Source organism: Notolepis coatsorum, assembly GCF_963971535.1.
Source record: "Notolepis coatsorum genome assembly, chromosome: 20".
Lineage (NCBI taxonomy): Eukaryota > Metazoa > Chordata > Actinopteri > Aulopiformes > Paralepididae > Notolepis > Notolepis coatsorum.
The window spans coordinates 21,649,392-21,672,439 of NC_140184.1; the positions used below are offsets into that span (position 1 = coordinate 21,649,392).

Consider the following 23,048-nt stretch of genomic DNA (forward strand, 5'->3'; position numbering starts at 1 on the left):
AAGATGAACGCAATGCGACATCCTTTACTAGGCTCACCCACCAACAGTGCAGGTGCTCAACTGCTGATCCGAATGTATAGGTAAAAACCATATTATGCGTTTTCATGAATAAAAAAATGGCAAAAAAAAATCCGCTCGCGCGCTTACGCGCGCTTGCATTCACTGGGGGCCTACGAATACATTCTTTCATGGGGCCCAGAATCTGGAGCTACACCCCTGCATGCGAGAGAGAGAGCACCATTGTCCCAGAGGAAAAAATTACCCGACCTTATAGTTGATTGCCTCTGCTGTTGCCAGTACAGAAATCATTGACCACACAAAATAAACCTTGCCTAATCAACTGTAAAATCGGGTATTATTTTTTCTTGAAAGTGCTCAAATAACCATAATACAGGGACAATGGTGCTATACATTATATTCAGTTGTAATGGTCATCATGTTACAATGGTACCGTTTTAAGATGCTACAATCCTTTCACACACACACACACACACACACACACACACATTTTAATACTTTATTTGGTTCCACAAATTATATTACATAAACAGGGAATCAAATGTATCGGGGCCAAGCAGCACTGAACACTTAAGGGTACACATAGCACCTCCTTCTCCACGTGGCTAAGCTGCCAATAATAGCTGAGACAGAGCAATATTTGGCAATTTGTTTGGCTTTTCTTTTAGACATTGCAGCAATTCTCAGACCGGTCATGGTGGATTTGTGTACATGGCCAAGACTTCCGAACACAAGTACACCATATCTACACCTATACCCAAGGTCAGTCATCACACTGAGCAGTGGTTGGTATTTGATATACTTGTCCCGGAAGGCCTGGTCCATGTACAGGTCAAAGGTACAGCCTACTTCTATGACCAGCACCTCTCCGTGGCTGGTGTCAACAAAAACAACGTCCGGTGTATTGGGTATGTTAGCAAAAACATCGTTGGTAAGGCCAAACCACTCTGGTTTTACTCTGGCATGTTTGTACATTGTTGCACTAGCTGGTGATATGTTCCGTACCGCATCAGACACAATGTCCACAATACGGTCATGACGAGCGATGTACAGGTGTTTGTATGCATTACATCCGTTTGTTATGTGTGCAATGGATTCTAGGTGTTGTGAATCCTGATGGTTTAAACAGAATGGACTGTGAGTTTGAGGATACCAAGTGGACAGATTGTATTGGGTGGGTAATACCTGCAGTCTTGCTTTGATGGTAAATTTTAAAACATCCTCACCAACAGCGGCGTTCTTATACACTGAGTGTGAGACTGAGTGGTCAGCAAACTCCAAACAAGCTAGTTTGCCCTGTAGTCTGAGTCCACACCAGTGCTGCCTGATCTCAGACTGCTTCATGCTAAGCAGAACCCTCCTTGCAGAGTCTCTGTGCAGTTCGACAGTCTCTTCCTGCGGTGTTGTGATGTTGGCCTTCACAACCACACAGGGGTCTGTGATAAGTTCATCAGAGACAGGGACTTCAGTCTGTGTGTTGGTGGGTTTTGTCCATTTCAGCTGAACTCCAGTCTGGTTGCAGAGGTCATTGAGATCTGGCCAGTCAGACCAGACCCCGAAGCCCTTGGCCCGAGAGTCCAGTTTCCCAGAGTCTTTCTTCCTGAAGCCGAGGAAGTTATTCTGGTCTGCGGTGGCCAGGGGGATCTTCCTTCTGCGTAGATCCAGCAGGAGAGAGGCCCTGGCCATTTCTCTGACGGTGACATCATCATTGTTAAGCATGTGGAGCAGGTGGGCTAGCCTGGTGGCGATGTAGGTCCACTCGACATTGGGGACTCCCAGCCCTCCCTCTCCACATGGGAGAAAGATCATGCCCCGTGTGGAGTGTGTGTTGAGGCCTACCCACTTTCTGACCAGCTGAACAGTTTTGTTTGTCATTTCTCTCAGTGCCTTGAGAGGGATGTGTACATTGGCAAAAAGGTGTTGGATTTTAGCCAGAGCCACCTCTCTCACAGCCTGGAACTTCATGATGACGGGGAGGGGGTATGCACACTGAGCAACCACACTCACAATTTCTTCATGAAATGGTGTTTTTTGTCCTCTTTGTTGAGTAGGCTATATGCTATTTAAAAAAAAATATGAGAAGTTAGCACCATCATCAACTTCTAATCAGCATGTAGCAATGTAGTCAGTTAAAAAAACATCTAGCCTGTAGCCTACCACTTTATCCTTATATCGAATTAAAAAAAAATCTGATATAGCCTACTACAGAAATCTGGGGACAACGGGACATTGATGCTGTGAAATCTCATACCGTACCCTCCAAAGTGATTATATCCTGGGAGAAAACGTCAGTGAAGTGTGTAGCTAGAAATGGAAGTATTTCAGTTTTCAATGGAGATCTATCTAGTGGCCAAAAGTGATTGGTTGTTCAGACAATGTCTCATTGGATTGTGGTTGTGTTCATTTAATGGCCAAAAGTGATTGACTGTTACAAATTGTGTCCTGTTGGATTGTGATTGTTTTAAAGGTTCCATTTGTAAGTAAGCAAAGGTGGCACTCATGTCTTAAAATCCGATTTAAAAAGCATTTTATATGGATTAGGAATCACTAATAAATGTTTAGCTTCAATATAGTCATAAGGAAATACATATAGATACAATAGAATAGAATAGAATAGAATAGAATAGAATAGAATAGAATAGAATAGAATAGAATAGAATAGAATAGAATAGAATAGATACTTTAATCATCCCGAGGGAAATTTGGCACTAGAAATCTCTCACAGTAAACATTTAGGTAGACAAACAAATCATGAAAAAGAATAACAAAAGATTGCTTAAGAATAAAGAATAAAATAAGGCTAAGAATCTATATATATATATATATATATATATATATATATATATATATATATATATATATATATATATATATATATATATATATATATATATATATATATATATATATATATATATATATATATATATATATATTATAAAATAATAATCATAAGATTAAAATAAAATACGGTCTGGGATTCACATTTCCTATGTAATGTATGTACATTCTAATATAAATATACAGTAAAAAAAATACAGAGATCTACATTAAGTGTACTGTGAGTGTAATATTGACAATGTTGTTTTAAAAGTAAAAGTCCAGGAAGATGGTAACTGTCACCCTGTGCTCAGTGATGCAGTGAGGCACAGTGATGCATTGTAAAGTCTGATGGCTGTCGGAATGAAGGACATCCTGTGCTGTTCAGTGCTACATTTTGGGAGTGTTAGTCTAGCACTGAACATGCTCCTCCTGTCAGCCAGGTCTGTGTATAGTGGGTGGGAGGGGTTGTCCCTGATGACATGGAGCTTAGCAAGGCTCCGCCTCTCCACCACAGCTAGAGAGTCCAGCTCCACCCCTACCACGTTACTGGCCTTCCTGACCAGCTTATCCAGCCTGTTTGCGTCCCCTGCTCTCAGTCCGCTGCCCCAGCAGGTCACAGCGTACAAGAAGGCGCCCGCCACCACCGACTTGTAGAACATCCTCAACATCCTTGTACAGACATTGAAGGATCTCAGCCTTCTGAGGAAGTAGAGTCGGCTCTGGCCCTTCTTGTAAAGTGCCTCTGCGTGTTTTGACCCGTTCAGTTTGTTGTCGATGTGAACTCCAAGGTATTTGTAATCCTCAACCATGTCCACATCGACTCCCCTGATGGAAATGGGGGTCACAGATGTACTCCTCCTCCTCCCCAGGGGCACGGTGGTGTAGTGGTTAACACTGTCGCCTCACCGTAAGAAGGTCCAGGATTCGATTCCCGCTTGGGGACAAGGTTTCCGTGTTGCCAGGTACCCAGGTGGGGTATCTCCCAGGCCTTTCTGTGTGGAGTTTGCATGTTCTCCCCGTGCTCGCAAGGGTCCCCTCCCCCCCCCCCCCCCGATAAGAGAAACCCAATGGAAAAACATGCACAACAGATCGCTGACACTGTCGAGTCCCTGACGAAGACGGGCAGGAGCACTTGGATTGGTCCCTGGGCGCGGTACCTGGCAGACGCCCTGTCTGCTCCCGGCTGCCCTTCCCCGGGAAGGACGACGGGATGGGTCAAGCGCAGAGCTCAAGCGCAAAAAAAATGCATGTCGGCATGCCGAATAAAGACTTCTGAGTTAAGTTCTGCATTATTATATTATATATCCACAACCAGCTCCCTGGTCTTCGTCACATTTAGCTGCAGGTGGTTTTTATCGCACCATGTGACGAAGTCCACTACCAGTGCCCGGTATTCCCTTTCATCACCATCCTTAATACATCCCACTATCGCAGAGTCATCAGAAAACGTCTGAAGGTGGCAGGACTCTGACCGATAGTGGAAGTCATTGGTGTAGACCAGGGGTCAGCAACCTTTTTGACATGGAGTGCCTGTTTGAAATATAGTTGTAACTAGTGTGCCTCAACAATATTACATGCATCGTAATCTTTTTTTCTGATAATCAGGTATTTTTAATGATAATCTTTACATTATTACATCATTATTGTTATTGTTATTATTAACAATATTATTATGATGGTTGTATCAACCCTAAATCTGAGTTTGGGGGGGGGGGGGGGGAATGCAATGCAGACAAACAGCTGCATACAGTGCGACCATTTCACTCACATTTGCCCATTCATTTTTGGACACATCACACACCATCGGTGTGTGTACTGTACGTGTGCTGTCATAGCTCCACCTACAGGCCTAATGGAGAACACCAGGAGAACACCAGGATGTGAATGGAGGGTGAATGTGAGGTATATCGTGTAAATAAGTTTTGATTGATCGCAAGACTACACTGTAAAAAAAATAATAATAAGTTACCAGAACTTAAAAATATTGAGTTCAGTTACTGTGCATTAAGGCTTTCAGTTTTCAATCCATAATAAGTTAACAGACAAATAAATACACAACCACATTATTTCAACCTAATAAAACTATGTTTATTGTCATTGTTTTAAGAACACAAGTTGACTTGGTAATACTCACATTTTGAGTAAAAAAAAATGGCTTTTAACATGTGCAATGTTCAATGAAATAGAAAAATAAATAATAAAAATTGTTGATTAATCCCACTGGTCACAATGGTGACCGTAATAATGTTTTTGTTATAAGGCTCTGCAAATGTTACTGAATGATGTAGCAATGTATTTCCAGCTAAATTGAAATAATAAACAAATAAAGGGTCTCAATTAAATATATGGTAGTAAAAAGAACCTGTGGGAGGATTTCAACAAGATAAATGCGACAACAGTGCAAAATATTTCACTATAATATTTCAGAGCAAAAAAAAAATTTTTTTATTTTTTATTTTTTTTACTGCTGCCCCCTGTGCCTATGCAAATGCCCCCGCGTGCCTATGCAGGCACGCGTGCCTAGGGTTGCCGACCCCTGGTGTAGACGGTGAAGAGGAAGGGAGAGAGGACTGTCCCCTGCGGGGCCCCGGTGTTGCTGACCAGTCTGTCCGACACACAGCTCTGTAGGCGCACATACTGTGGTCTGCCCATCAGATAGTCAACAACCCAGGACACCAGGGGGGCCTCCACCTGCATCGCCTCCAACTTCTCACCCAGCAGCCCAGGCCGTATGGTATCAAAAGCACTGGAGAAGTAAAAAAAAAAAAAACTGACTCTCACAGTGCTCCCCGGCTTGTCTAGGTGAGTGTAGGCTCGGTTCAGCAGGTAGATGACAGCATCCTCTACCCCCAGTCGGGGCTGGTAGGCGAACTGGAGTGGGTCTAGGTGAGGTTTAATTACCGGGCGGAGTAGCTCCATGACTAACCTCTCCATGGTCTTCATTATATGAGAGGTTAGAGCCACCGGCCTGTAGTACTTGGACGTGCTGGGACGTGAGCACTTAAGGACAGGGACCACACAGGAGGTTTTCCACAATGTCAGGACTTTCTGCAGCCTCAAGCTCATATTGAATATATGCTGGAGCCCATCACACAGCTGAGAGGCACAGGGTTTGAGTACCTTTGGGCTTACGCCGCCTGGACCCGCGGCCTTGCCTGTATTTATTTTCCTAAGCTGTTTATTCACCTGGTCAGACTGGTCTGCAGAAAGCCACACTGTGGGGGTCTCAGGTGGAGGAGCGGGTCGTCGAGCCACAGGGGGCAGACAGGCTGCACCAGAGATTCAAGATTCAAGAGTTGTATTTGTCACATACTTACCAGGGCATACAATGAAATGCGGGTGGCCATGCTGTGTCAAACTGTGAGGGCTGTGGGTGTGTGTGTGGGTCATGAGCAGATAATAGGGACTCGTAAAGTTATACGTGAAACGAATAACCACAAAACTGCTTATGCAGATGTTTTAGGAGAAGGGGAAAAATAAACAACACAAAACAAACTTTACAGGTGAAAGCCTCAAAGTGAGTATTTAAGAAAATAAGTCCAAAAAAACAGGACGACACTCATTAAAGAGGTATTGTAGACAGAATAGATAAGCCACAAAGGCAACTCCTAAAAACAGAGTTTATATTGAAAACATAAAACAATAAACCTCCACCAAGGGAGTTTATGTGCAAAGGACAGTTCCAAAAGAACAAAAGAAAACACTACCATAAAGGACTCAGCCTCTATGAAGTAAAGTGTAAACTAAGCCAGTAGCCGAGAACAAGATGGCTACAAAAGAAGGCTAAATGCTGAATAGGGCAGCACTACACTTAAATATAATGAGCCTGACCAAACGTATATCCAGCACAAGGAAATTAATTAGCCGTTGACACTGCAAGATCCAAACTTAAATAGACTCAACATGGCCATAGGCACAGCTGCACTGCATCAGGTGCAATCAAGCCCACACACCTGCCGACCCATGAGGCAATTAACGTACGGTTATATCTATAACCATAGTTATATGAGTATAGTGACGCGCTGCGTCTACTGGAATACATTCCCATATCAGTACTAGCACTGAATAAATCTTCACATGCACCTATATACACCCATCCATCTGGCCACACACCCATCCGCTCCTCTACACAAGCAGGGGTGTGGCCATACTAACAGCTCCTTCCTAAGTCTTTCACCACCAGGGCGAAGACCACAGGGTCCTCAGTGAGTCTGACGCAGAGCGTCACTATACTCATATAACTATGGTTATAGATATAACCGTACGTTATAGTATCGTATAGCTCCGCTCTGCGTCTACTGGAATACAGGAGCTGAGCAGAGCGGAAGCTCGACAAATGTACCCGCTGAGGCCCCACACAACCATCAGAACCGGGGAGGACCCGAGCCCCCCGGACCCCCCTAGTGGAGAACGGGAGGGAATCGGATCCAACTGTGCGAAGAGGGGTTTAGCAACTCAAACGCACAGGGTGAGCAGACCGTGGGACTTACCTTCCCACAGAAGAACCCACGACTACACAAACGCGCAACCCACATGCCACATTGCTAACCCTTTTTTTACACAGGATTTTAGCCTGTACCTTCTGGCAGGGGGACTGCCAATGGAAATGAGTCTTTTGGCTAAAATTGGGTGCATTTACATCTGTAAATGTTTTATTAATGTACACTGTCCCCCTTGAACAAATAAAGTAAACCTAACTAGGGAACGAACGGGTAGAAAAAAAAAGAAAAAAAATACGTTACAACCCCTAATATCACGGGGTCAAGGGCAAAAACCCAACCCCGTGGCAAGGCCGTAGCAGCGGAGCAAGAAGGAGGACCCAGCCCCAGGAAGGGACTGGACCCCCCGGAAAAGGGGGCCTGGTGAGGCCAACGACGCCGCAGCATCGGGACCCCACCAGGCGGTCACTAGTGACACCACCCCCCACATCGCCAGCGTATTCAGACAGGGCCCATCCAAGAGCAGGCCCTTCCCCCCTACAGCACGCCGCCCCGAAGCACTCAAGAGGCTACACCCACAGCGGGACCAGGCAGCGCACCGGGGAGACAACCCCCAAAAGAGGTCGATCCCTCAATCCAGGCAACAGGCCACTCAACCTGAGCCTGTAGCACTGTGGACTAGACAGGCGCCAAAGGGGCCTGCTGAAAACAGCACCCCGGCAGAAGGGGCGTACGCTGGTATGCTGTGCACCATGTCGCAGCCTCCACAAAAAAACCCTGACCCCTAGAGGGGCCGAGGCAGAGAAGGCTGACATGATTGGCAGACGTCATGAAAGGTGCGGGGGCACACTCACAGGCAGACGGGGCCAAGCCCGGCCTACCCAGAGAGTTGACTCCGCTACCAACACACCTGGAAACCAACCACCACCTTGGTTCTAACATGAGGCGGTTGTTCCTATAACCCCCCAAGAAAAAACTCCAAAACACAACTGCGGGTATACAATGGCTATACAGCGGTACAAGTGTTTCAGTTTTCAAGAAGGGGTTAACCCAGGCCAACAGGTCAACGAAAACAAATTCGGACCTGGGCCCGGCGGACAGGGACGTACACAGGGATGCCAGAGGGGTTCTACACGAACCACCTCGACAGCCCCCTCCCAGCCCCGCCAAGCAGGAGAAGAGAGGGGCGAAAAATAATGGAGAAGGACCAGGCTCCTTTAGCACAGCGCAAGGTACAACACAATATGGACCAAGCAACAGTGAAGGATAACACGCAGTGACATAATCACGAACATCTCCATAACATCAAACCCTGCAACACCCGGGCCGACCCGGCATTTTCATCCCGAAAAAGCACAAGTCCCTCAGGGTACCTGAACAGCAGATCTGCGCCCCGGCGGACAACGGGTTAACTGACCTGGTCCGGCGTGACTAGAACCAGTCCCGTGTCCTAATCACGCCGCCATCCCCAGTCCCAGGAGGGGGGTAGGTACGCGTGTCGATCTAAAACATCACAGAGGGCGCCACCAAGCCGCGCCCGGTGGCCCACCCCAAAGGCGTGAGACCCCTCCACCAATGCTTTGATCTATTCCGTCATCTCCCCCAGAGATGAACGAGAATCCATCGAGACTAACCTAGTACACTGGCCCTCGGAAGAGACAAAACTCCATCCCAGTTGCCCCACAAAAATGCCGTTTCAATGATGAGCAACCAAGGCGTGCAAGCCCATGCGTGGTTCCTATCAGAAGCACCCAGGGCCAGCACTATGTACACGTCGAGACCCAAAACATATCAATGGTAATTCTAACAAGAGCCCAGATAACGTTCCCTTCAAGCCACCTGGGAGAGCGGCAGGAAGCTGGCCAAGACACAGATATGGGTCCCATATGACGCGGCCGAGGGAGAACACCCCTGTCAACCCTGCCCTATAAAGAGAGGAGACAGGGAACCCCCAGAGAGAGACTTCCCACGTGAGTAATAATTGAAAAGACATATGCAACATTGAGCTATGTAACAATTGGACTAGGACTCTCTGAGGAGGAGGCTCTGAAACTCTGAGGAGGCTCCCTCACTGAGAGGGAGGTTCTGAACTCACAGAGGAGGCTCTGAAACTCCCTGAGGAGGAGGCTCTGACCCAATACACACACTACTAGTAGGGAGCAGAGCAGAAGAACAAATTATCTCTACTGCATTGCATCACCTACCAAGCTCAATACACATACATCAGAGCAGAACTTCTTTTTAAGTTCTACTCACCTTGACAATAACAGAGGTCCACAACATGGAGCCTGAAAAGAACTCACGAAAGTCTCACAACCAATAGAAACGCGCCCAGTGACGTACTCTATGGCGGGGGGAATTCCGTGGCCCACCGCCCAATATGGCGTGGGACCAGGAACCCCCCCCTCCCTACCCTGTGACGCGCTGACCCAGCAACGTGACAGGAAGCCCGAAGGACAGGAGGCCCAACCCCCTGACCAATCAGAAAAAGGGGAGGGAGGGTTTATCAGTTCACCCCCTCATGACCCCTCACCCCTGATACGATGCAATGACAAAGCAGAGCCATGACACCAGTCATAGCGTGCTACATGAAGCGCATGTACAGTATACCTGTCAAGGTAACAGCTTCACATAGGCTCATGTGCGAACCTGCCACCTGAATTCTTACACATTTTCCTAAAGGAAGAAAAACACAGACCAAGAGAGGGCCAAGGGCCCTGGTACAAGATCTTACACATGTAACTTCTGTAGGCTAACACCTAACCCAGTTGTGGATCTTAACGACACACACAACCCTCCATCACAACAAAAAAGGCAAAAGTACACTCTCACTACCGTAAGAGGAACACCGTTTTTCATAACGAGAGAAGACACAAGTCCTCGATTAAGTACTGGTCACAGGCCTTGCTAAGTCCACATGACAGCGACCAAACAATCTTCAGAAAAAAATTGTCTCTAAGCAGGAGCACAACCCCAGCAGAAGCTGATGGGTTACACCGTATCGGCACAAACATAGTGAAACAATATATTGTAAACAAAATCATGTTTGAGGGGAGGGGGGGGGGGGGGGGGGGGGGGCAGGGGAAAACCGGGGAAAAAACCACCCCTCACCACCTTACCCCTGATACGACTTGTTTGAACAGGTACAGCCCTGTTTATATGTGAAACTTGCCACCTGTTTATTGTCATCACAAGCTGAGAGAGGGACTCATCCCTCGATCACATGCCACTATGCATAGCTTTGCAGGGTAACCCAGCCAGTCGTGGGCTCAGCTACGTTGTCCAACGTTACATGAACACACACAACCTCTCATCATACAACAAAAAACCCAGTTCATTTTTACACACGTAAAAAACAACGCCGTTTTCAAGGTAGAGATAAAGCTATACCAGCGATCAAGACAATTCACACACAGCACATGTCGCATCTCCAAATGTAGTGAAGCAACATACGTTTTGGAAAAAACATTGTTATTAACAAAACATTCGAAAGGGGAAGGAAGGAAGAGGGGGGAAAGGTCCAATGGACGCAACAGGCTGGTCTCCACGTTGACGAAGGCCCTCGCTGGTGGGGCAAAAGAAGCTAAGGCCGGACCAAGGCTCCGGCGAGACGCCCCCCTCCAACAGCCGGTCATGATGCAGGGCCGACTACATCTTCTGTCAAAGATGACGTCGTAGTCAGAGTGCTATGGCCGGCTATTCTCACGGCTAATGTTCAACGGTGTAGCACAAGCTAACAGCTAACTCCAGGCTAACTGGTAGCATCAGGCTAACGTTCCCAGCCGAGCGAGCTTACAGAGCTAGCGTCGTAGCTAAACAGCTAACTGGCTAACAGGTAGCTCAACCCAGCTAGGACGCAAGCTACAGATGAAGCCCTTCAGATTCAGGTCCCTTCTGCCACTCCTCTGTCACTTTAGAACTAGTACCCAGGTGTTAATTTTCGGGGGCTGGTGGCTGGGTCTAAACGTAAACAAAGGAAGGGTACTTAACTTAAGTGCTTCCCCAGGGAGGGGGCTACTGCCCTCAGACCCCCAAGATCATTTTTATATGGGCAGTCTGACTTGGGGTACTGACCAGATATTAGTGTTGCAATACATAATAAATAAACAGTGAAAAAAGCTAAGAAATCGGATGGGGCTGGGACATTTGGGACGAATAAAAATGTAATGAAAATCTCCCCAGCCTGTGGGAGGCAGTGGAGGTGTGAAATCTAGCCCGGTCCAGAACAATATGAGTCACAAAATCAGTTTGGAGTGGAGTGGTGGAGTAGTGGTAGAGGAGCAGTAGATGCTTGACTATTCATGGCTTCATCTGTAAGCAGCTACCACCGAAACTGTACAACGTGAGAACACAATATAGGCCAACACTCAGACAGCCGCTGTCTGTCCCTCTCCTCATCCGAAGAGAGAAGAGAAAAAGAAGTCAACACAGTCTTCAGAACGGTGATTATCAGACACAGCGGTGCCGGCACAAGTCCCTCATGGGCTGCAGCCGACTTGAGCGTGGAGGTATTCTCATAACGAAACACCAAACTCACCTCCCTCGCGCCGGGTGATTTTCATCTTGAAAAACGGGGCCGCACAGTGACAGAGGGGACCCGTTTGTCCAGAGATCCGGGCAATTGAACCGCAGATTCGGATACGGTCCCAGGTAACAAAGCTCCCGATGAGGAGCTCATGTAACGTGGGCATCAAACCAGAACTCTCTCCACGCCGCTAAGAGGCAGCAAAAAAGGGTACCAGCCTGGAGCCGGCTTTCGTAAGTCGTGCAGCCATTCCCCCCATACCAACACAGCTGGCGCTTGTGTCGAAAAACCATCAGCCGCCCGGAGAGGCAGCTAGCCCTCACACGGCAGAGCGCCTCTCAAGCAACGTGTCCAACTGCAGAGCTGGAGGTAATACCTGTCCAACTGCAGAGCTGGAGGAATGCCGGCGGGGATTAGCTCAGCGACGCAAGCCCCTAATATGAAAATGCCGGTGGAGGTCAGAATGATCAGCATTTTCTAGACACTCCGGTGGCGAAGACATTATCGCTGTATTTCCTCGAAAATAGTGAGAGAGAAAATATATATATACTGTATATTTGTATGTCGTGTATGTCATAAATGTTATGATGAATTGAAAATGGGGGCCCCCGATGTAAACAAGACGAAAGTCTTTCTCTGGTCTGCATCCCCTTAACAATTGTGTGTATTGAGCCGTACTGTATTGTACCCATTCTGCAATCTGTTAATAACATTTTAAATGAATTCAATCAATCAATCAATCAATCAATCAATCAATCAATCAATCAATCAATCAATTAGATGAGTTAGAGTCATTAGGCATTAGTGTCCATCAGGATAAGGGTGTGATTTTACTGGATTAGAAGCAGAAAGCTAGTTTTGTTTGTTAGTTTATTATTGTTGTTGTCATTACCCATTTCAATTCACCATTTGACTTCTTATATTGTATACTCTAAATGGCTGATGTTTGAGTGATTTTCTCATGTTGGATGTCTCGGACCAGGTCCAATCCAATGGACAATGCAGGCTTCCTCTCCTTCACCTCCTTCGCCTGGATGACGCCTATGATGTGGGCCCTGTTCAGAAAGAGATTCGACCTAAGCTCCCTCACACTGTCTCCCCATGATGGAGCAGAAGTCTCTGGCAAAAGGTATCAAACTCTACTCATTAAATTACTATGATTGGGTGTTGGATGCAATGGGTCCAATGTTCTGAATCCTAGAGTTTTGTGAATTGTCAATATTTTTTTATTTTGGCCCGCCAACATTACCATCTTTCACAGGCTCTAGTCTAGTGAGCTCTATTTGAATGCTAGAACAATAGAGTTAGCAAGGAATCTGTTGAGGAAGGGTCCCCCTTCTTCCATAATCCTCGGAGGGGAGGAGGTAGAGATGGTGGCGTCCTAGAAGTTCCTTGGAGTTCACCTGAACAAAATACTGGACTGGTCGGACAACACTGAGGCCCTCTACAGGAAGGGACAGAGTAGGCTGTTCTTCCTGAGGAGACTCAGGTCGTTCGACGTGTGCAACCGACTGCTGCTATCTTTCTACCAGTCGGTTGTAGCCAGCGTCCTCTTTTTTGCTGTGGTGTGCTGGAGGGGGCAACATCAACTCGAGGGACTCCAGCAAGCTGAACAAGCTGGTGAAGAAGGCTAGCTCAGTAGTGGGTGGTGAGCTGGATAATTTAGAGGTGGTGGCTGAGAGGAGGATGAGGAAAAAGCTAGAAGCCATCGTGGAGAACCCCTCTCACCCCCTCTATGAGGAGCTAGCCAGAATGAAGAGCACGTTCAGCCCTAAACTAAAATACCCACTCAGGGGCTGCTATGTTGGTTGATAGACTAGTTGGCGCGTAACTCGTCACTGTAGCAAACAAACACTTTCCGGGCTTTGATATACTTCAGCCAATGCTTAGCATATTTATTGCTCACCATGTATTTACAGAGTGTTTCCAGGTAATCAATTCAGGCACTCATCCATGATACCATTCACAATCCATCAAACAATATTTATGCGATAATATAGTAGCTACCTGCGACCACACTAGATACCAGGTACGGTGTGTGATACTATTGTCACAATGTGTGGTGGCGGAACAGGACCCAGGAGCAGACAAGCCGAAGGTGAGCAGAGAGTCTGATTTAATAAAAAAAATGTAATATAAGAATAATAAACAGAACAAGGGTAAATAAAAGCTAAACAACAAGAATCGAACCTCTCAATAAAAACTGGAAGAGGGGGGAAAGGGGAAAACTCAATAACTAACTCTAAATACTAACCAGAACATCAAACACGGGAAACACATGGACAGTGCAACATAGACAGACACAGAGAACAGGAAACAAGGATCTGAAATACAAAGTTGCAGGCTGCCTCTTGGTGTTAGTTCTGTTATTTGCTTCATTGCTAGCTCTTAGCATTAGCATCAGGAGCTATATGGGCTGCAGTCACAATGGTAGCTGTAAATACCTAAAAAATCCTACATACATGTGATCACAGCGCAAGCGCACCAGGCAGCCAAAGCCGGAAGTAAAGCCGGTTTGAGCAGTATTGACAAGTTTATTAAAATGATTTAAAATGTTTATTAGCAACGCCCAGCTTTCAAACCCTAGCGTCCGAAGCCTTCGTGCAACTGTGAATACCTTTGAAATTTCTGTGCAACACTTGTGGTTGTGGTTTGTGCACCACGTTTTGTTTATATAAATGCACAAACCTCCACCTCTGTTTTTGCCAGAGCCATCAGCTGTCTGCCCTGTAGAGAGTAGCTCAATAGCACTGTCATGAATCCCGCTATTAAGCCAGGATTCTGTGAAAATTCACGACGTTGCAATCCTTAAACCATTTATGATTGATGAACCGCAGCCACAGTTCATCCATTTTGTTCACCAGAGACCTCTAATTTCAGAGGAAGATGCTGGGGAGCAATAGGCGATAGGAGACCTGACTATTTAGTGATATCTGGTCTGCCTATTTTGTATCATGAAGGTTTCAGAGACTGTGGGATGAGGAGGTGGCCAGAGTGGGGCTAGAAAAGGCCTCTTTGGGACGAGTGGTGATGCGCTTCCAAAGAACAAGGATGTTGGTGTCCTTCCTTGTTTCTGTCATCTTCACGGTTGCTGTGTTCCTAGGGCCGGTAAGTATAACAAATGAACAAACACAGCAACACATAATCAAGAATAAAAGTATAATGAAAATAACAATACAGAAAGACGAGTTACAAAGTACAAATGTAGAATAAATACACATATACAGTATGAATTAATCAGAATCACAATTCAGTCCAGTGGTGAAAAGTGGCGCTAGCTGGTCGACACAATGTTTGAGAGAGGATGTAGATACATTTACATTTAGTCATTTAGTGAACGCTTTTATCCAATGCGACTTACAGGTTCTGTACAACAGGTCAGACTCAGCAGGAAGGGTACAACTCTGGCAGCTAAGTAACATTGTTTGTCAAACAGTGTTTTTACATTTACATTTAGTCATTTAGCTGACGCTTTTATCCAAAGCGACTTACAAGTTCTGTACGACAAGTCATCAGGAAGGGCACAACTCTATCAGCTGAGTAACAATGTTCATCAAAGTGTTGAGTGCTACAGTGTAGGTTAGTTTATTAGGACAAGTGCATGACAGTAAGGTTAGTTAGGGTTAGATATCTTAAATTTTTTTAAATTAAAATCAGATAATGGTTGAAGAAGTGCGTCTTTAGTCGACGGCGAAAGATTGGACGGGTTTCGGCTGTTCTAACTGGGGTGGGTAGTTCATTCCACCATTGTGGGGCAAGGACTGAGAATAGGCGGCTTCTCCTTGATGACCCTCCCGGAGCTCGGATAGGAGTAGGTCTGAGGCGGCCAGAAGATGCAGAGCGTAGGGGTCTTGAGGGTGTGTAGTTGGAGACCATTGACCGGAGGTAGGCGGGAGCGGTTCTCTTTGCTGCACGGTATGCTAGGTCGAGGGCCTTGAAGCGGATTCGTGCAGCAATGGGGAGCCAGTGCAGGTCCCTAAGAAGTGGGGTGACATGGGCCGACTTCGGTAGGTTTGAGATCAGGCGGGCCGCTGCGTTCTGAATGAGTTGAAGAGGCTTTTGGTGGCAGTGGCCGGGAGGCCAGCGAGCAGTGCGTTGCAGTAGTCGAGGCGGGAGATGACTGTTGATTGGACAAGGAGTTGGGTGGCTTCTTTTGAAGGAGAAGAAGAGTTGAGTATCGTTGGCATAACAATGATACGAGAAGCCATGAGACGTGATAATGTTACCCAGTGATTTAGTGTAGAGGGAGAAGAGATGGGGTCCTAGGACCGAGCCCTGGGGGACACCCGTCCGCAGGGGGCGGGTGGCCGACAGAGTCCCTCTCCATGACACTTGGTAGGAGCCGTCATTGAGGTATGATGTCAGCCATGTCAGCGCAGAGCCAGCCACTCCCATTCCTGCGAGGGCCGCGAGGAGGATCTGATGGTTGACTGTGTCGAAGGCTGCAGATAGATCTAGGAGAATCAGGACAGAGGAGAGGCCTTTTGCTTTTGCTAAGTGAAGTGCCTCTGTGACCGCAATGAGGGCCGTTTCTGTGGAGTGGCCAGTCCAGAAGCCAGACTGATTAGGGTCTAGGAGGTCATTCTGTAAGAGATAAGCAGTAAGTTGGTTGGATACAGCACGTTCAAGTGTTTTAGAAAGGAAGGAGAGAAGAGAGACAGGACGATAGTTGCCTATGACGGTGGGGTTCAGGTTTTTTTTTTTATGAGCGGCGTGACTCTGGCTCGTTTTAGGGAGGTGGGGACCACCCCCGAGTTGAGTGAGGAGTTGATGGTTGCCGTTAGGAATGGGAGGATGTCTGGTGCTATGGGCTGGAGGAGTGGTGAGGGTAGCCGGTCCAGCTGGCATGTAGTCGGACGGTTCGACGTTACCAGTGTCAGGGTCTCGGCTTCTGTAATGGGAGAGAAAGATGACAGAGTGAAGGATGAGGTTCTCGATTCAGCATTTGGAAGGGGTGGGGGTTGGGAGAAGGAGCTGCGGATGTTCTCCACTTTTTCCTCAAAGAAGATTGCGAAGTCTTCGGCAGAGAAAGATGAGGGGGAGGGGGTGGGGGGGAGTGAGGAGGGAGGACATGGTAGCATGCAGTTTGTGAAGATTCTTGGCAGAGGCCTCGATCCTATGGTGAAAGAAGGAAGCTTTGGCATTAGTAATGGTTTTGGAGAATGTTAACAAGAGGTTGTGATATGTGTCGATGTCAACAGTGAGGCGTGACTTTCTATACTTCCTCTCAGCCGCTCTCAGGACCTGTCTTTGTTCTCTCACTGGATCTGTCAGCCATGGACTGGGTGGGGAACGGCGGGCAGGTTTCTCAACGAGGGGACAGAGCTTGTCGAAGGAGGTTGCAAGGGCTGAGAGGAGGGTGGAGGTTGCCATCTCTGTGGGGAGAGCAGAGAAGGTGTCACTCAAAGGTAGAGCGGATAGTATGTCAGAGGAGAGGGGGATAGGGAGGGCAGGTTGCGTCTGAGTGAGACGGTTTGAGTTGGGGTGAAGACCTTTCAGTTAAGCATGAGAGTTAGTGAGAAGGATATTAAGGAATGGTCAGATACATGTAGGGGAGTTACCGTGGTGTTAATGATGCTGGAGTTACGGGAAAATATGAGATCCAAGGAGTTGCCTGTTTTGTGGGTGGGAGGCATGGCAGTGGGAGTCAGGTCAAACGATTGTAGGAGGGAGACCACTGGGACCGACTGAGATGAGTCAGGCAGGTTGAAGTCGCCCAATAGAAAGAGAGTGTTGAACTCTTGAGTGCATAGTAGCCTAGTATAGACAGATTAGCATAGTATGTAGTAATATAGGCAAGGAAGATTACTTAGTAGCAAAGTGCATGAGAGTAATGCACTGGAATAAAAAAAAAAATTCATTTCAGATATTGATTGAAAAAGTGTGCTTTTAGTTGACAGAGGACAATTGGGAGAGTTTCTGCAGTCCTGATACAGAATCCAGGCCGGGTGCCTTTCAGAATTTATGTATATATTTTTTTCTCCTCTTTTTCTCATTTCAATTTTTCTCCCATCCCAATTTCGTGTATCCAATTCTCCCCTCCCCTGTCTTGAACGTTGCTCGACTATGCCCCCCACTGGTCGGTTGTAGAGAGGATAGAAGCCTTGCATCACGTGTTCCCTCCGGCACACGAGGAGGAAGCCTGTCACATCTTTTCGCCTGCCAGCGCGGACTCTCATTGGCGAGGTGTAACGCATGGGAGGCTCACACTACCCCCGCCATTTCCTGTCTCTGCTGTGCAGGCGTCTCCCAACCGACCTGTAGGGGTCGCTGTCCACAATGTCCAATCCCCACCCATCGACTTCCACCCGCTGACTCTGCCAAATGAGCCAGTACGACGGCCGGCCCAAGCCGAAGGCAATGCTGAGACTGGGATTCGATACCGGAGTCTCTTGCATTGGTGACGAGCGCAATCTCCGCTACGCCACCCAGCCGCCAACAGAATTTATGTATCTTGAATAGTTTGTTCACATCCTGTTCATTGAGTTTCATTGGGGGAGGGAGGGCAGGTGGTGGGCTGGGGTACTGAGGGTTGCTGGATGGTGGGGATGGTAGGCGAAGGGGTGAGGGTGAACCCGGGTTGTTCTTCTGTCCTTCAAAGCAACAGTAGAATGCAGAACCACCAGCTGATGACCAATAATTGATAATTGTTTTATAGAAAATATCCATTAAAAACTAAAAATATATTCATAAATATTAGTACACAGCCTAAATAAAATAGGGCCAACTTTTAATCTACAGTACATCATGATTTGTAGTTTTCCATTCACCCTTGCATAGAACTGTTTACACCTACAGTATTTTCTCTCTTTCATCTGTCCTGCGGCTTTCCCTGCTATCATTCTCTTTCTAAAGTAGACTTTATCTAGCCAGCCATGATAAATTCTGCAAGGTTTTAAATGTTTTAGTCATTTGTGTTACTATTTGTAAACGTTCACGTGTTGTCGTTCTGGTTCTTTTGGTTACGGTTGTTCTTGTGTCTGTCCTCCCAATCTACGATGGCACCAATTGACCTATCTCAAACTCTACCCTCTTTTCCCGATCTTTCCTAAAGCAACAGTTGTGATTGGAGGATCAAGAAAAGAGGGTAGAGTTTGATAGGTAAATTCGCTGCTGCTCTCTCTGGGAAAACGCAGAGTCAAGTTACTCTTCTTTCATTTCTGACCTTTCAGATTTTCTGTTTGCACGTGGCACTCGCTATTGGATTTTAGTGTTGGAGTAATTATCCCAACACTGATACCCTATTTTAACATGTATTGGCCCTCGATATGTGATCCCTAGTCGGATCAGACACTGGCACACCCCTGATTAATCCCTCTGCGTTTATTCCCAGGCGGTTCTGGTCCACAAGATCCTTCAATACGTGGAGGACCCGGACAGTTCCACGTTGACTCATGGCCTGGGCCTGTGCTTTGCACTGTTCTCCTCCGAGTTGTGCAAGGCCTTCTTCATCTCCTTGATGTGGGCAGTCAACCTGCGTACGGCCATCAGGGTAAAGGGAGCCTACTCCATGTTGGCCTTCCAGAAGATCATCTCCCTCCGAGTGGTCAGCAGCGTGTCTGTTGGAGAGGTATGTCTCTGTCATACACGGTGCGCCTCTGAAACCACTGTGCTGTGTGGGTTCGTTTGGTTGGCTGGCTTGTGCGTGCGTGTGTGTGTGTGTGTGTGTGTGTGTGTGTGTGTGTGTGTGTGTGTGTGTGTGTGTGTGTGTGTGTGTGTGTGTGTGTGTGTGTGTGTGTGTGTGTGTGTGTGTGTGTGTGTGTGTGTGTGTGTGTGTGTGTGTGTGTGTGTGTGTCTGTGTCTGTGTCTGTGTGTGTGTGTGTGTGTGTGTGTGTGTGTGTGTGTGTGTGTGTGTGTGTGCGTGCGTGCGTGCGTGCGTGCGTGCGTGCGTGCGTGCGTGCGTGCGTGCGTGCGTGCGTGCGTGCGTGCGTGCGTGCGTGCGTGCGTGCGTGCGTGCGTGCGTGCGTGTGTACAGTGAGCGTACACAAACTTGCACTCACTCTATCCTCGCTCCTCATTCTTCTATCACACAGTTGGCATAGTGTACTTGTTTCCTCATTGGCCCTGAAAGCTATAATGATCCTTCCAGAGGGTGTAAATGGTAGATGGACGGCATTTATTGTTTTTATCCAAAGCACTTTACAACTTGTGCTTCACAGTCACACCAATGGCCGAGGCAACTGTGCAAGGTGTCAACCTGCTCGTCGCGAGCAGTTGCGGGTTAAAGGAACACGCTGACATTTTGGGAAATTAGCTTATCATCTTCTCCAGAGAGAGAAGATACAGTAGATACCAGTTTCCTCTCTGTGCATTCAGTAGAAAGCTATCTGGCTGCCAGTTAGCCTAGGCATTGTCCAACTAACACCTCTCCCGAAGGCTAACCGGCACTGTCCGCTTCCATTCATTGAATAGGTGACTGTGAAGCACAAGTTGTAAAGTGCTTTGGATAAAAACAATAAATGCCGTCCATCTACCATTTACACCCTCTGGAAGGATAGATGGCACTGCTCGCCTCAGCAGGTTAATACTTGACATTCACTCGGGGTGGGCGATACTGCAACAATTAAAGTAAATACAGGGCCAGTATTGCCGATACTGATACTTTTTACTTTTACTTTTGTGTAGGGGAGAGCAATGCGTCATAATTCATGAAGTGAATTGCAGTATTGTGGTCTATAGGTGTAAAACATTTGACACAGATTGAAAATCACTTCCGCTGTGGAAGGACGTGTGCTTGATCTCTGTCTCTCCACCCCCCCCCCCCCCCCCCCCCCCCAGATGATCAATGTCCTGACCATGGACGGCTACAGGATGTTTGAGGCTGTTGTGTTTGGTAACTTCATCCCGTGTGTCCCTGTGTTGCTGCTCATGTGTATCAGCTACGCCTGCTACGTCCTGGGCTACACCGCCATCATAGGAGTACTGGTCTACCTGATCTTCATCCCCATACAGGTCTGTCTGCCCGGCTGGCTTCCACAACAACAATTAACGTACGTCCTTTTTATGAAAGCCAAGGGGTTGCTAGTTCGAACCCTAGTGATTAGATTAGATTCACTTTATTGTCATTACACAGTGCAAGACAGTGCAATAAGATTGTGTACGTCCAACCAGGATGTGACAATCAACAGTCAGTTGCAAGACACATATAAATAAAACTGTACAGTAAAGTGCAATGGTTAGCACAATGTGCAATGGTGAGAATAAAAAATAATCATTAAAATAATCATTAAAGGGGAACTATCTTATAAATGACCTTTTCCAGTGTTTAGGGTCATTTTCTAGCTATGTGGACTTATAGTAATAGGATCTATGTCTCTAATTCTCGATTTGGCGCATTCTTCCAATTCTCATCTCACAATAATGTCCCTCCCTCAAGTGAGTCATCTGAAAATTTGCGTATTCGGGACATCGGATGGTCCTCATTTGCATAATAACGCCCGCCCCCCTCTAGCTGCCAGCCGAGCGAGAGCGAGAGAACTGTAAACACTCTGTCTCCCTCTCCTTCTCCCGTTCGAGGAAGTCCACCACGCGCTGCGCCACAGCCCATGCTTTTCTCTCTCTCTCTCTCTCTCTCTCTCTCTCGCGCTCTCTCTCTCCGGGAGACACGCAGTGTTTACACAGTTCTTTTTTTTTTCTCTCTCTCTCTCTCTGGGAGACACGCAGAGTTTTTTCTCTCTCTCTCTCTCTGGGAGACACGCAGAGTTTTTTCTCTCTCTCTCTCTCTCTCTCTCTCTCTCTCTCTCTCTCTCTCTCTCTCTCTCTCTCTCTCTCTCTCTCTCTCTCGACTGACTGTCACTCAAAGTGCTTATGGGCGGAGCCAGGCCATAACAGCCTGAAATCCGGAGGCTGAAAAATTATGGTTTTGATTAGAAATATAAACCAATGCATTTTTTTGAAAAAAAAACATACAGATGTCTTCAATAGACTCACAGGAATTGTGTAAAGTTGCCCAAATAGTGCTAGGAATAGTAAAATAGTTCCCCTTTAAAATAAAGTCTACATAAGCTATGGCTATATACACAGGTATACAGTGAGGTGAAGTGGGATATGTAGAGTTTTGATTCAGAAGTCTGACAGCTGAGGGGAAGAAACTATTCGTGGTCCTGTTGGTTCTGCCTGGGAGGCTGTGTGTGGTAGCGTGCCCCAGAGCGAGTACCCCGCAGGCGGGTGAACAGTCCATGGTTGGGGTGAAGCGTCTTTGATGATGTTCCGTGCTCTCCGTGAGCACCGCTTCTCATAGATTGATGAGATGGGGGGGAGTGGGGTCTTGGTGATGCGTTGGGCTATTTTCACTACCCTCTGCAGTGATTTCCGGTCCTTAACAGTGCAGTTGCCTTACAAGACTGCGATAAAAGTTCGCTAGCACGGGAGGGGGTACAGTAGGTGGAGTTTGGCCAACTTCCTCAGGAAAAAGAGGCGCTTGTGGGCCTTCTTGACCAGGGTCGAGGTGTTGGTGATCCAGGACAGGTCCTCAGAGATGTGGACTCCTAGGAATTTGAAACTACAGACCTACTCAACCTCCTCTCCATTGATGTGGATGGGGCTGTGCGTGCCTGTTTTATTTTTCCTGAAGTCCACCACTATCTCCTTCGTTTTTTTGGTGTTGAGGGCCAGGTTGTTATTAGCACACCACAGAGCTAGGTACTGGACCTCCTCTCTGTACGCCGACTCATCATTGTTGCTGACTAGTCCCACCACGGTGATGTCGTCTGCAAACTTGACTTGACTTGAATGGTGTTTGAGCCATGCACCGGTTTGCAGTTGTGGGTGAAGAGGGAGTAGAGAAGAGGGCTCAGCATGCAGCCCTGCGGTACACCAGTGTTCAGGATGAGAGTGGAGGACTTGAGGCTGTCCAGTCAGTCTGACATGCTGAGGTCTGTCGGTCAGGAAGTCCAGTATCCAGTTGTAGAGGAGGGGTCGATGCCAAGGTCATGGAGTTTGGTGATCAGCTTGGAGGGGATGATGGTGTTAAACGCCGAGCTGAAATCAATGAACAGAAGTCGCACGTACGTGTCCTTCTGGTCCAGATGGTTCAATATAATGTATAAAGATATTATACAGTGTGTTTGTCTACATACTTCCACCTGATCACAAGATGATTTTATGTTAAGGATACCAAAGTGTGTGGATTATTATTATTATTTTCACATTTTAAGTCCCCATGAAACGGCTTGCAGAATGCTTTTTTGATTCAACAAATGTACGTGTTTCCTGTAAAAACAGGAAGCTAGGGAGGGACTTGT

The 23,048-nt window shown here is 47.0% G+C and overlaps 1 protein-coding gene across 1 annotated transcript in view; it reads left to right on the top strand.

Annotated features, from left to right (window-relative positions):
- The window catches only part of LOC311246826 (ATP-binding cassette sub-family C member 12-like), a gene marked incomplete at both ends in the record, with an annotated part of 156,847 nt that overhangs the window by 16,932 nt on the left and 116,867 nt on the right, over positions 1-23,048 (top strand). The window contains 4 exons of the mRNA XM_084337072.1: positions 12,788-12,934; positions 14,766-14,913; positions 19,139-19,375; positions 20,584-20,757. Coding sequence (XP_084193198.1) covers positions 12,788-12,934; positions 14,766-14,913; positions 19,139-19,375; positions 20,584-20,757 — 706 coding nt within the window. The remainder of the gene's footprint in view (positions 1-12,787; positions 12,935-14,765; positions 14,914-19,138; positions 19,376-20,583; positions 20,758-23,048) is intronic.